Below are 14388 nucleotides of genomic sequence, written 5' to 3' on the forward strand. Positions count from 1 at the left end.
GAATTGCAAGTGAACCAAATAATTCTTTGACAGTTTAACCGCGTGCAGGTAGTCTGCCTATTGGATAAGTTAAAATGCATATTTTTAATTTTATAAGTAATATTAACAATTCTGCAATCATACCATTAAATGACCTGGTAACTACTACACAATCAATCACAAACTATATAAATTTTTTTATGGGATTTTCGTAATGTTCAATAAATTTGCTCATATGTATTAAATTTATTATGATAAATGCTTCTACCAAAAAAGTCACAAACCACAGGTTGTGAGTTGAATCTAAAATAATTTATCCTCCTGTTGCTACTTCTTTTGTTGAGTTACGTTGTTGACGAGGTTCTACCATACACCAAATTTAATAAAATCTAAATACATTGTTTTCTACAAGTATACAGATCATATATATCGTGTACAGGAATTATTAGGTATCGATCCCACAGAAAAGAATGTTAATTACTGATGGTTTTCAAACACTTTTATTAGTTAGACTATCAAAAATGTAAGAAATTAAATCTACACTACAAACATGAAAAATAACAATAGAAAATTCCTTGGGTTATGAAATTTCTCACTACTCTTACAAGTGAAAAAACTGATTAAGTGAATGTTATTATTTTGACTAGTTATGGTGTAATTTCCTAATAAATGTGAAACTACTCTCGTAGTGAATCAATTATATTTGTAACTAAGTCATACCTATTTTTGTGGTTATAAAATTGACTACAAGTTTATTTCTTTTATGAAATTACATGCAACAAGCCGCTAAACTACAAAGGTGCTCCTCTACTCTTGTGAGTGCACTTCCTAAGTTTAACATTTCTTGAACTAGTGTTAAATTTCAATTCTCATTGTAAACTTAACATCTTAAAATTATCATAATTAATGACCAGTTAATCATGATTAGATAAGTAAAAGTGCTAAATAACTTACTCAAAAATATAATTCAAATAACCATGAAAATGTTCACATAACAATCATAGAAGCTTATCCACACCCTAGATATAAAAACTAGTGAAACATAAAAGACATGAAAATAAGATCCAAACTTGTAATGTAATCAAACGTTAGAATTAATACAAGAAATAAAGTGATAGGAGAAATATAATCCTTGTCACATGAGCTCCAATCTCTCCATCTTCATCCTCAACTTCATGTATGCTTAGTTGCATACAAGATTTGGATGAAACAAACTATACTAATCTATCCTAACTACTAAACTAAGAAAATTTTGTGAATGACTATATTTTTATGTAGTTTCTCTAGGATCCAAAGTTATGAAAATATGTTTTCAAACCCCCTAATTATAGATGAATTCAAGTTCCAAATGAGTTGTTAACTTTTTAATGTAAAATGGTTTTTGAAATTCCCAAAATATTATTCTACAAGTATCCATGCTCTCTTTTTCACAACTATAGCCAAATTCTTGATGAAATTGAGCTGTAAAAAGTTGTAAAAATATCAGAGCAATTATCTATGTAAGTTGCACAACTTTCTTAAGAATATGCGAGGTCAATACGCAGGTGTAAGGTTGCATATTGCACCCGCGTATTGCCTCCCTTATAGGTTTGCACTTTTCTAATCAGTTTTCAACATTGCTTTATTTTTACACCAAATTTAACTGATATTTTCTCTATAAACTAACTCTCGTATAAAATAGGAAATTTGTAACCCTTTGAGCTAACTTTTCAATTCATCAAGAATCATCTAATTTGAAACTTTGTAGACTAATAAATGATCAAAATACTCTTAAATGGTCAAAACTTGTTTCAACTTTCGATAACAAAAATGGCTGACTATATTTCAACTTTTTGACTAGAAAAACTCATGAACTAAATTTTGATGTCTTCATAAGAAATGTAAAGTTATGTCTTAGCTTCAAAATGGCTATAGAATCACCTCAATCCGATACTTTGAGCTCAAGATATAGCCAAAATACCAAAATATATCAAAACTGTCAAACATTTCTTCTTTTATTCATGATTGCATTTCATCTTTTGAACATTTTGCACTTCATATTTTCTTTAAATCACTTCAAATGATCAACAATAATCCAAATATCTTCTTCACTCCATTTGGTGATTAAAAAGTTACAACAATTATTGACCTCTGTAATTCCCTTGTAAGTACTTCTAGTGTATCACCAATTATCCCAGCAATGGACGACAGGGTTGTGATGTCATACTTGGGCAATAGATAATTGTCAATTTGGTGAGAGATAATAAGTATTGACTGACTTTCTCCCTTATATAGTTCTTGGGAAAATCAAGGCCTTGTTTGCTTTGTAATTTTTCATAAAAAAATGTTTTTGTTTTCTATGAATACATTTTTCAATCATTTTTTTTTACATTATATATATCAAATCATCACAATATATTTTTTTATAAAAATTTCAAAAAATAGCAATCCAAATAGACCTTAGATTTTTAATGAATGTAAAATGGATCTTTTATGGAAGAGTTGATGGTGGTGGTAGGTTAGGGGTGGTGACTGAGGGAAATGGAGATGGAATTCACGTTTAGGTAGAAGTTGAATGAGTTTTTGCACCTGGACATTTTGGTAATTTAAGCCAAATCTTATTGCATTTAATATTGGTTCACTCCATTTTTGGGCTAATTACTTAGAATATTGCCGAAAAAAAAATCAGAAGAATGGTTGTCTTGACAGTGTGATAGTGCAAAACTATTGTTGCCGGGCTGACAAAATCCATTTTTTTTTCAAAAGAACAGTGGCTGCCGGGCTGTGTTAGCAAAAGAAACCACTTGTGTCAGTCCTGCCGGGCTGACTACAAAAGTTTTGAAAAAAATAGGCTGGACTTTTTTTAATGTTTTATAGAACTATCATGCAAGATTAAGATTGATGCTTGTTTCTCATTTTCTTCTGAACACTGAATATGGACCCTTATAATGAGATCGAACCAATGCAACGCATAGCCGCTCAGGAACAAATAGCAACTTGGTTTATACAAAAAGTTTATTGCTCAAGGTCTAGCATGTGGTAAATTTAATTAGATAGCTGTAGGTATAGGTGTCAAACAAATTTATTTAATTAAATTTATCCATATTCACCCATGAATAGATGGGTATGGATATCTTAAATTTTTGCATATGGATATAAATGAGTTACCCATATTAAATGGGTATTATTGGGTAAGCCATCAAAGCTAATTAACTCATTTAAAATTGTCTTCCCCCAAATCTCCTCTCTTCCCTCACCCATTTTTTTAAAAGTTTTTCATTTTGTCATGATATTTACTACTTTTGTTTCATTATTATTATTATTATTTGTTAATTTTATCTTATCATTTTATTTTCTCTTAGTTTATTAATTTGCTCATTTCTCAGTATTACCAATTTATGACAAATTTTATCCTTTTTTCGTACCTTTCCAAAATGAAATTTTAAATTTGCACACGAATAAAATGCTAGGGGTTCAAAATTTTTGGATTAAATTTTTATGTTAACTTTTATAGTAGTTAGTTCAAATTTTTATATTCTTACTGTTCAATTATTAAATAGTATGTAATTTTGTGACATAAAGTATGGATGGGTAAAAAATTGGTAATTAGGCTTATTGCATATTACAAGTAAATATTTAAAACTAATAATGAGTGCAAAAGATGGTATAAATTGATAACTTAGTTTGGAAAAATGAATTTAAATAAGTTTACCGAAAGTTAAAATAAATGGGTTATAATTGTAAAAATTGAGTTTGAAACCTTCTACTTATTATACTGAATAAAAAAAGATTATAACGAAACAAGTGCTATAAAAAAATAAATTTAGAAAGGAAAAAAAGGAACCCAAAAAAAATGTGAATTTATCCATATGATATAACTGCTGGCGTGGTGACCGAGTGAAAGTTGGGGAGGAATAGACAATAAAATATGGAAGCTAAGGGTTGGAAAGTCCACACCACCTGTGAGTCAGATACATATAGAGAGTCTGAGAGATGAGAAGAGAAACACTTGGAAACTAAGTGCATGTGGTGCTGCACCTTTTTTTTTTTTTTTTTCCAAACTTTTCGAGTCTCTGCCGGGCTGACAGAGTCCGGCAAGACTGACACTTTTTTTATAAAAAATTTTTTTTCATTAGCTATCGGACTGACTAAGTCCGACAGCAATAGTATACAACCATTCTTCCGATTTTTTTTTTTTTTTTACAATATTCTAAGTAATTAGCCTCATTTTTGAATCTTATATCTACTTTATGAACTTTTGAAAAGTTGCACACCATTTCTGAGTATTGATTCTTCCGACTTCCATATCCGAAATTCTCCCAAATATTTAAGATGATGGGCAATATTTTTTTAAGGGGTTTTTTTATTTCTTCAGTTTTTATGTTTTCAGCTGGAAAATCTATGTTGGGATAACATTTTATATTTAGTCACGTTGTTTTTTCATAATTTTTTTATAATAATTATTAGTTTACTAAGCAAGCTCTTGCTGCAAAGATGATTTTAGCAATTCAGCCTTGATGATGGCTTTTATGCTATCTAATTGCCATAGTTTTTTTCCACCCTCCACTAGTAGTCTAAAAGGATAATCAATTCCTTTTGACAAGAGAATTAAAATTAAAAGTTTATTTTATTGCTATGTTGGCAGGATTTGTCTGCTGAGTTTGTGTTTGAATTTTTTAAGAAGTGTTACGTAAATAATTATAGTTGCAATGGGTATAGTTTATCGGAGTTAAATGTCTTGATTTTTAGGTGTTCTTAAACTCCTAATTAAGCCGGTGTTCGCAAGGATAATGATGGTATTCATGAAAAATACTTTAAGATATTAGTGTGAGCAATTTTGAATATGGTATTTACGTGTTAAATTTTATGGACCATTGAGGCCTTAATAATGAATCCCATGAAGACGGATGCAAGGTAAATATGCTATGTGTCTATATTAAAAAAGAAAGTTCAGAAATAGATATGAAACTATCCACAATAGAGTTGCGGTCTTGTAGTTAGAGAAATCTTTAAGGGTAATGTTTTTATACATTGTAAATATATACTGGTGCGATATTTTTTATGTACTGTCAGTGTTCAACATGGACAGATGTACAAACTTTTTGTTTCTGTGAGTACTATAATAAGTAGTGCCTCTTCAAACAAAATAATAATAATAATAATAATAAAAGGAAAAGGCTTCAAATTCTTTTTTAATTTAAGTGTTCTTCGAATTTAAAAAACAAAAAACGCAAAACGTCCAACCATACATCTATGTACCTTGGACTCGTCCTTTTGTACCTAAATTAATTCCATCCTATTGTCCTCAAAAGGAAATTCAAAGGCAATACGTGGTTAGAATTTCATTTGGGTAAGTTGCAAAACAAATAATCCATTTTCCTAATGGGTTATTACTTTATATCTACTAGTAGTATCTTATCATTTTTGCATTATTTTAATAATCTTATAGTCTTTCTTTTAATAAACTGATCCTCTACGCTGTCCTCTTTGTTATTGCTTTGTAAGCTAGTTGCACTCTTATTTAGAGAAGACATTTTAATACCGCACAAGTATACATTAACAATGTATAAACAAAAATTTCCTCTTTTTTATTTCCCACTTTTTCTCTACTTCATTTATCTAATAAATCTCATGCTCCTAATTTTTCATAAAAAAATCTCGTCATGCAAAGCAAACACCAGACTATCTCTTTCCTATCGCATCCACCACAGTCACAAAATCATTTAAGTATGCTAATTTAGCATACTTGGCAATCATAGTACTGGTTTTATAATTGACCTCCTATAAATTATATCTTGGATTAGTTCTATTGTTTCTTTTTTTTAGTATGGATTAAAAATGTAAATTAATTTATACTCAATCTTTTTTGCTAAATAATTTCCTCATGTGTCATTTCGTTAATACTAGCTTTAGTGATGTATTTGTTACTCTTAGAATGATTAATAATATATTTATTGATAAAGATGTACATTAAATGTGGGCATGGTAGTAGATTGGTAAACTAATTACACGTTAAATTGTAATCCACTTTCTAATTGAAAAATATAATTAACTTTTAACTTCTTTAGAATACCTTTATTTAATGTACTTTGTTATCAGTGAGTCTAAGCTATCTTATTCAATAATTACTTTAATTCATGCCTTAAATGGTACAGCTTCCATCAATATTATTATTGTAATTAATATAAAGATATAATAATTGATCATACTCCTAATATTAATGTAAGGATATTAATAAAATTACTCTTTCAATAATTACTTTAGTATTATAACTATTTTACAATCTTTGTAGATATTATTGAAAATGAACAGTACGTATTATAAATCATTTACTGCTTTAGTATCTTCATTTGCCTCCAATCGGCATCGTTTCTATGCGGTGTAAAAATGTCCATTACCTGGAAATGCAACTTGGCCGACAGTTGGCAAAAGTTCCCTCGTTTAGGCCCCAGGGTAGGGACCTGAGGTCACCACCAGAATCCTGCAGGTTGCAACAAGAAAAGAACGAGTCTGGTCCCAGAGTGAATGGAAGATGCAACCATGAAGATAAAATATTTCTGGATACATTTTTTAATATTTTTTAATTATATATATATACATATATATATATATATATTAAATCAGGGAAGTTGTCCAACTGGAGCCAGAATATGATAGAAGCAAACACCAGAATATGTCTTTCCTGTTGCATCCGTCTCGCTAGCATAGGCTAACTTCTATATAGACTAAAAAAATGTAAGCTACCGTATACTTAGTGCAATAATTTTTTCTTACTAATTTCCTCATATTTCCTTTGGCTAATACACTAGTTTTGGTGTTGTATTGATTACTCCCCTACCGGCTACCGCCTAAAGTCTCCAACAAGGAAAGAAGAAAGAGTCCCGCCCACAATATTTGACTAAGTTTAGTCAAGGTACAAATCGGAAGGGATAAAATACAGTAACGGAGTGGTTGGATAGCAAATTATTTTCAGCAGTGAGACCTATTTATGCAGTTTTTTTTTTTGGTTACTGCGATCTTGAGAATATTCGTCTAAATATAGAATCCTCATGGTTGACAACAAACAGACAATAATTAGAGTATAAACACCTGTATTCTTACTTGTTGAAGTATAGACAGGGCAAAATTGGTTTCAAAATAAGATTCTCCAATTTTGTAGCCTAAGACCACAAAATAAGCGTTAGACATTGTGTGTTATCTGATTGTTATGACTTTTTCCGCCCTCCTCTATAGTAGTCAAAGAGCAATCAATACCTTTTTACAAGAGAATCACACTTAAAATACATCATATTGATGAAAAATGTTACCTTAATATGTCTAGAGTTTTAGGTGTCCTCGAACTTCTAATTGAGTTGGCATTGGCAAGGATAATGATGGTATTGATGAAAAAATAGTTCACGATATTAATAATATAATATGAGAAGTTTTGACAAAAGCTTATATTAGGCGTTTTCATTCAGGTAAAATTATAACTATTTACAGTTTTTCTAGGTATCGAAAATGAACAGCAAGTATTATGAAACAGTTACTGCTTTATTATCTGGATTTGCCTCGAATTGGTATCGTTTACTTGGAAACGCATTCCGGCCGAAAGTAGACAAAAGCTGAACCCTTTAGGCCCCAGGAAAGGGCCCCGATTGTGGCCACAGGCCAGGCCAGGAAAATAAAGAGTCTAGCCGACGACATTTGACTATTTTCATATCATGAGAAAGTTGTAAACCTTGAACTAATGTTTATTCAACATACAAATTTGATCTCAGAGTGAATAGAAGATACAATAATGGAGATATCCTGCAGCAGTAGCCGTAGTTGCTTTGAGCTCGCTCTAGAATATATTCGCTGCTTGCATGGTACCACCACAGGGTGCGGTTATCTTATCTGGAAGCTGCAGAGGGGGGTAAGACTATTACAAGGCTTTGATCTGTATCTGACAAAGTGTAGGAGGAGGAACCATGAAACCTGTTTGGAACAAGATGAGAAGGAGAAGGATGTTACGTCTTCAAGAATTCAAGATCTGATTACCAGGAGAATGCAAGATCTTGAATTTGCTTGCAGCGGATGCTTGGATCATTCAAGATCGCTTCATTCGACTCGTGTTAAAAGTGAGCTCACCATATTCCTGGAAGCAATCAAGTTGTTTTTCGAAACAGATATCAAAGATCTGCTGCACTGTTACTGGCTGCGAGATCCAGAGCTAGTTATTGATTTCATTGATTCTGTTTCCGAGATTCTGGAGGAAATTTTCTTATCCCATTTCAAACGCCTTGACGAGGAGCTAATGTTCTTGAAGAGTTTCATTTGCTTTGCTATACTTCGCGGTGTCAAGGGTCAGCAACTGACAGATCTCTTGATTCACGCTGAAGTGATGGCTATCAATGCATTACACTTGGTTTCTAGATGGTGCTTTCACACAGATAATGAACTACAGAATGAAACAGAACTTCAAATATCTCGACTAATACGTGAGAAGATTAATCCCGGTGATCCCAAGGTCCTAGAAACTTACATCCATGTCTTGACTGCTTCAAAGTTATCAAGATCGTCAGACACTTCAGCTCTGGAGAAGAGTAAGCAAACAGTAGCTGACTTTATGGATTATCTCGTTCAGAATACTGCGGAGCTATTACAACCTTGTACCGGCACTCCAGTCCCGATTATGAATCAAATGCTCAAAATTGTTGAGGGGTTAAGATTCCTGACAATCCTTCTTAGGCATCAGGAGAAGTTCAAAGAGCTATGCCATGAAATGAAGAATCTTATTGGAATTGTGGCCTGTGATGCAGCGATTGTAATCTTCTCCCTTTTTGTGAATCAAATCGATGAAGGCTTGGCCAAGGAAACCGATCTTGTTCTTTTTCATTTGCTCAAAGTGTTCAAGCTTATAAGGGCAGAATTTACACAGGTCTATCCACTAACATCAGTATCGAGATTTGGTTTTCCTAGGATCAGAGAGTTGGGCTCTATGGATTTTCTTCTAAGAAATCTACAGGAACTAGCAAGGTCTGATGAAATTAATGGTTCAAATGCTTTTCCAGTGGATAAAATCCAGACGATCCAAGAGGATTTTGAATTTTTAAGATCTTTCCTGAAGAAAATCAAGGAGCAACGCAACCAGAACGAAAAACTTCAAGCTTTCTGGAGTCGTGTTATGGAGGTTGCATATAAAGCAGAGGTAGTGATCGATTGGACACTTGTTGGTGATGGATGTGAATATTTTTTGGATGATGTTGCTCGAGATATCAATGTTATGAAGATTGAGGCTCAAGCGATCTATGATAGCATAAGCTATGTTGGTGAAACCACCAAGGGAGTTACCAAGACTTTCACTCACGTGCCATCACAAGTTACTGCCGCCACGTGCAATAAAGATCTGGTGCCTCTCGACGACGAGGTGGAAAATATCACTAAAAGTCTTACAAGAGGAGGATCAAGGCGGTTGGATGTTGTTTGCATCGTGGGTATGCCTGGGCTTGGTAAGACCATGGTTCAAAGTCGCGGTCGAGGTCGCGGCTTGGAACGTTCCACATCGGTTTCGGCATATCGGTCACGGTCTCGGTGAGACGCAAATTTTAAAGAATTTAATATTCTAAAAATTGTTAATAATATAAAAAAAGTATGCTAAACAAAAATAATAAAAAATAGCCAAAGAAATGGCCAAATCAATCCGTCGCGGTGTAACTCGGCTGATTTCTCGTCTTGACTCGGGATAACTCGAACTGACTCAGTGTGACTCGGCCGAATCAATCCGTCGCGGTGACGTCTCGGCCGATTTCTCGGCGAGATGACTATCTCGGTCTCGATTCGTCGCGGTCTCGTCTCGGACTAGTCCGAGACGGTGACGACTCGGCCGAGTCGTCTCGGTCTCGGCCGAGTCTTCGAACCATGGGTAAGACCACATTAGCTAATAGAGTTTACAATTCTCCATCAGTAATGTCGCATTTCCACATTCGTGCTTGGTGCATTGTTTCTCAAGCATATAGCATGCACAACATGTTAGTTCAGATATTGGGTAGTATTGAATCAGGGAAACTTGAGCAATATCAAAAGGTGGATGAAGATGATTTGGCTGTAAAGCTAAAACAAGTTTTGTTGAGAAATAAGTATCTCTTGGTTTTGGATGATTTGTGGGACGCTAAGGCTTGGAATTTGTTGGAGAGATCATTGCCCGATGACGACAATGGAAGCAGGATTCTCATCACGAGCAGATTGCAGAATTTGTCTCTACAATTCAAACCTGATAGCAAGATTCAACATCTCCGCCACCTTACCGACGAAGAGAGTTGGAATTTGCTGCAGAAAAAGCTATTTGGCAAAGAAGGTTGTCCACCAAGACTAAGTCGAGTTGCATCTCAAATAGCAAAATCTTGTAGGGGCTTACCTCTCACGATTGTCCTTGTTGCTGGAATTCTTGCTAATACTGCAGAAGACTACTGGGAAGAAGTTACAAAGAGTCTAACTTCCAGTATTGTCCTTGATGACAAATACTGCATGAAGACACTTGAGCTGAGTTACAGTCATTTACCAGATGATTTGAAGCCATGCCTTCTTTACTTTGGTGCATTTAAAGAAGACGAAGATGTTCCTGTCCAAAGGTTGTTATGGCTCTGGATCTCTGAAGGATTCATGCGAAAGACTGAAGGAAAGAGATTAGAGAATGTGGCAGATGACTACTTGAGGAACCTGGTTGATAGAAGTTTAGTTATGGTTTCCAAACAAAGAAGTACGGGTGGTGCCAAAGCCTGCCGAGTTCATGATTTGGTACACGAGTTTTGTGTGAAAAAAGCCAAAGAAGAAAACTTTCTGCATGTTTTGCATAGTTGGAATGATCTTACTGGCCCAAGCAGCCTCCTCCGAGTTTGTGATCAAAATGCCATGAATTTGATGATTTGGGAGGTAGCTCTAAAATTTCCCAATGTACGCAGTTTGTTATTGTTTAAGGAGGATGATTTGGGGTTTTGGTTTCCTAAACTTCTAAGAGTGTTGGATTTGGGGGAATTGGAGTTTGTTGCATTTTTTCCTATGGAAGTACTTCTGCTTGCTCATTTGAGATACTTGGCTCTTTGTACTAGAGGAGTAAATTTCATCCCAGCTGCAATAGCAAACCTCTCGAGGTTACAAACTTTTCTGCTACGAGGAAACACCTCTAATTGTTTGTTACCGAAGACTATCTGGAATATTAAGACATTGAGACATTTATGGACTACAAATGCCGCTGTTGGTTTCATTTTTCCTGTTGAAAATCTTGAAGTATCCCCAGGCTTAATTCATTTAGACACTTTAAGCCTTGCCATTGATCCCTCCTCTCAAAGCTTGCAAAAGATACTGAAAAAGTTACCAAACATCCGCAGGCTAAGATGTAAGATGACGGAATCAAGAGAAGAACCTACCAGAATTGGCGACGGGATTCTCGTGTTTGATTGGTTGAGTAAACTAGAATCACTTAATCTGCTTTTCTTTGACGGATATGGATTTCAATTTCCATTGAATTTGAAGAAGTTGACTCTCTTTTGCAATCAGCAACTGTGGAGTGAAATCTCAACAATTGGAAAGTTGCCCAAACTTGAAGTGCTTAAATTACTCGAAGACTCCGTCTCTGGGGAAGAATGGGAAATGAAAGAAGAGGGGTTCCCTAAGCTCCGAGTCTTGAAATTGTCACACTTGTGGAACTTTCGCAGCTGGACTGCATCTTCTGATAATTTTCCCCGTCTTGAGAAATTGGTTGTGCGCGATTGTCCGATGTTGGAAGAGGTGCCTTCTTGTTTAGGGGAATGTCCGACTCTTGAAATGATTGAGGTGAGAGAGTGTCGCAAGTCTGTTGCAAGTTCAGTGAAGCAAATTCAACAAGAACAGAGAGATATGGGAAATGAGTCTCTAAAGATCTCAATTGAAGATTGGGGTGATGAATGGAGTTCCAGCGAAGAAGAAGAAGAATCAGAGTCCAGTTCCTTAGAAACAGAGTCAATCTCCTCACAAGGAGTCTAATTCAAGTTTCTTGAAAGCAATTTCTGGAGCTTCCCCCATTTTTGTTGTTGACTAGATGCTTATCGTCACTTTTCCTTCTTTGTATCTCGGTCAGAGTAGTACAGAAACTTTTTAATTGCTTCTCTTTTTCCTCGACAAAGAACCATACACTCAATTAATTAATATGTTAAAACATCTATTTTTTTTTGCAACAAATGAAGATGCAAGTTCATTTCTTTTCTCGCTGAGTAATTTGGATTTGATTATGTGGGATAACTAAGATGGGAAAGGAAAAAAAATTCACCTATGTGAAGTTCTGTGCAGTATTTAGTAAATGATGCTTTCGAAATTATGCTCGAGGAAATTGGTTTTTTTTCTTCTATAGGTTTGATTTTTTTTTGATATCTTTATGCTGACTTTGTCCACAACCCAACCGATAACCCATCCTATTGCTGCTTTAAATACATACATACATACATATATATATATATATATATACCCACAGACAATATCATAATACTCCATTTGGGAAAGTTTGTGCTTTTCCGTTTCTATTTATTGCTATGAACAAAATAGTAGATTTGTTTTACATTAAGGAAAAAATATAACATAAACCTGTTTGGTGCATGATGCCATTTTAAACATAAAAAGGTAATTATATTTAGTTGGGCAGTACCATTTGTTGCCTAAAAGAATGATTGGGCTATTAAGCTCGACCCAAATAGTAATATCAAATCAAATGGTTAATATGTTTAATACTTATACATGTTCAAAACAAATAATTTTTTTTTGTTAAATAACATTTTTTAATATGTTTTAAAATTTTTTTTGTTAAATAACATATTTACCTTAAATCACTATTCTTTTAATTAAACAATATCTAATCAAAAAGTTAGTAAATATATATATGCTAAATTCATAAATTTGGTTTTTTTTTGCTCATATATTATGTAGAAAATTTTTAAATATTAAAAATATGTATAATTCAAGTCAACCTGTTCTTGGTCCGAAAGCATATTTCAACAACAAAAAAAAAAAGGTAGAGATGAGACAGGGGCGGAGCTACGTGTAATTAACTTTTAAAAATATCCTTCAAGTAGTATGGAATTTCATCTAAGCTCCAAGACTTGCCCCCCTTCCCTGCGGGAAATAATAGAAATGGGGGCAAACAGATAAACCAAATCTAAGTTGAAAATCAAGTGTTTTATTCTTTATATAACATTAACAAAGTCAAATTTATTGTATTTGATTTTCCAAACGTCAGAAGAGAGCGATTATCTTTCCTAATTTTTAGAATTATCTTTCTAAAATCTAGGAGAAAAACAAGGAATAACTAAAATGTGAGAAGGAAAAAAAAGGAATCTTTTAGAATTATCTTTCCAATATTTCGGAGAAAACAAGGAATAAATAAAAAGTGGGGAGTAAAAAAAAGGAACCTATTAAACTTCTGACTCTGGTTAAAGCTATCGATAAATAGAAAACTTTATAATTAGTCAATCATCTAAAAATATTTACTGAACATCTCATTAGAACAACAGAACTTCTTCGAGAATATCTCCATCAAACAATCTATGTGGTGGATTCTGAAGCAACAAGTGCAATATTCTATGTATCAATTTCTTTCACAATCAAACAGGTTAGTAATATCTCACACTCGGTTTTTGTGTAATATTTCCATATTTTTTGAGACAATACAGGTGCTATTGTCGTTAGTTTTATTGTATTTCGTGAGGCTTTAAATTTTTGTGTTGACCTACTATTTATCTTTGAAAAAGAAAACATATTTTAATTATGTGTAACTTTTAATATTCAATCAAACAGTACATGAATTATATTTTTATGATTTGTATGAATCATATTATTTATGGGTACTCATCGACGACAATGATGAGTTTTTATGTATTAATCCTAAAGTAGTAGTTCTATTGTTATTGCAAGAATTGGATAAAATATTGTACTTAGTGTTATTATTTTTTTAAGTTCATAACTTTGCCAATTATCTTTAATATATTGCATGCTCTATTATTTAATTTTATTGTTAATAATTATTTTAAAAACAATTAATGTACAAAATTTGCTCCCTAACCCAAATCCAAACTCCGCTACTCAGATGAGAATCGTACAAATGTAAGCCTTTGATGAGTCGAGTTTGGAACATAAAGTAAGATTCTTTCCTAGTATTAGCTTTAGGCCCGCCTAAGCCCAACTAGGACCAAATTAATGGTAAATGAGCCGGGCTAGGCCACAATAAGTGGCAACTGACTGACTAGGATTACGTGTGGTAAGATGAGACTATAAATGATGGTTGAGTAAAGATGGCTCGGGCTGTCCTGTTAGGGCTTCAGCTAGGGCGCTACTTAGGGATTTCTTAGTTGTTTGTTGAATCCGATTGCTTGGTCTTAATCAATTGTTTAAAGGGGGTTTGGAGGGCCCCCGCGGTGATTCGGCCAGTTGTTCGTGCTGTTTGGC

The 14388-nt window shown here is 33.7% G+C and overlaps 2 protein-coding genes across 2 annotated transcripts; both read left to right on the plus strand.

Moving 5' to 3' along the window:
* The first annotated feature begins 7738 nt into the window (after window positions 1-7738).
* LOC140011302 (late blight resistance protein R1-A-like) lies at window positions 7739-9517 on the plus strand. The gene has a single exon (XM_072060090.1). It carries the CDS (start codon window positions 7739-7741, stop codon window positions 9515-9517), a length of 1779 nt encoding a protein of 592 aa, XP_071916191.1.
* A 323-nt stretch (window positions 9518-9840) lies between these two features.
* On the plus strand, window positions 9841-11940 carry LOC113700729 (putative late blight resistance protein homolog R1A-10). The gene has a single exon (XM_027221185.1). It carries the CDS (start codon window positions 9841-9843, stop codon window positions 11938-11940), a length of 2100 nt encoding a protein of 699 aa, XP_027076986.1.
* The last annotated feature ends 2448 nt before the right edge of the window (window positions 11941-14388 follow it).

Source organism: Coffea arabica, chromosome 7e (assembly GCF_036785885.1).
Source record: "Coffea arabica cultivar ET-39 chromosome 7e, Coffea Arabica ET-39 HiFi, whole genome shotgun sequence".
NCBI lineage: Eukaryota > Viridiplantae > Streptophyta > Magnoliopsida > Gentianales > Rubiaceae > Coffea > Coffea arabica.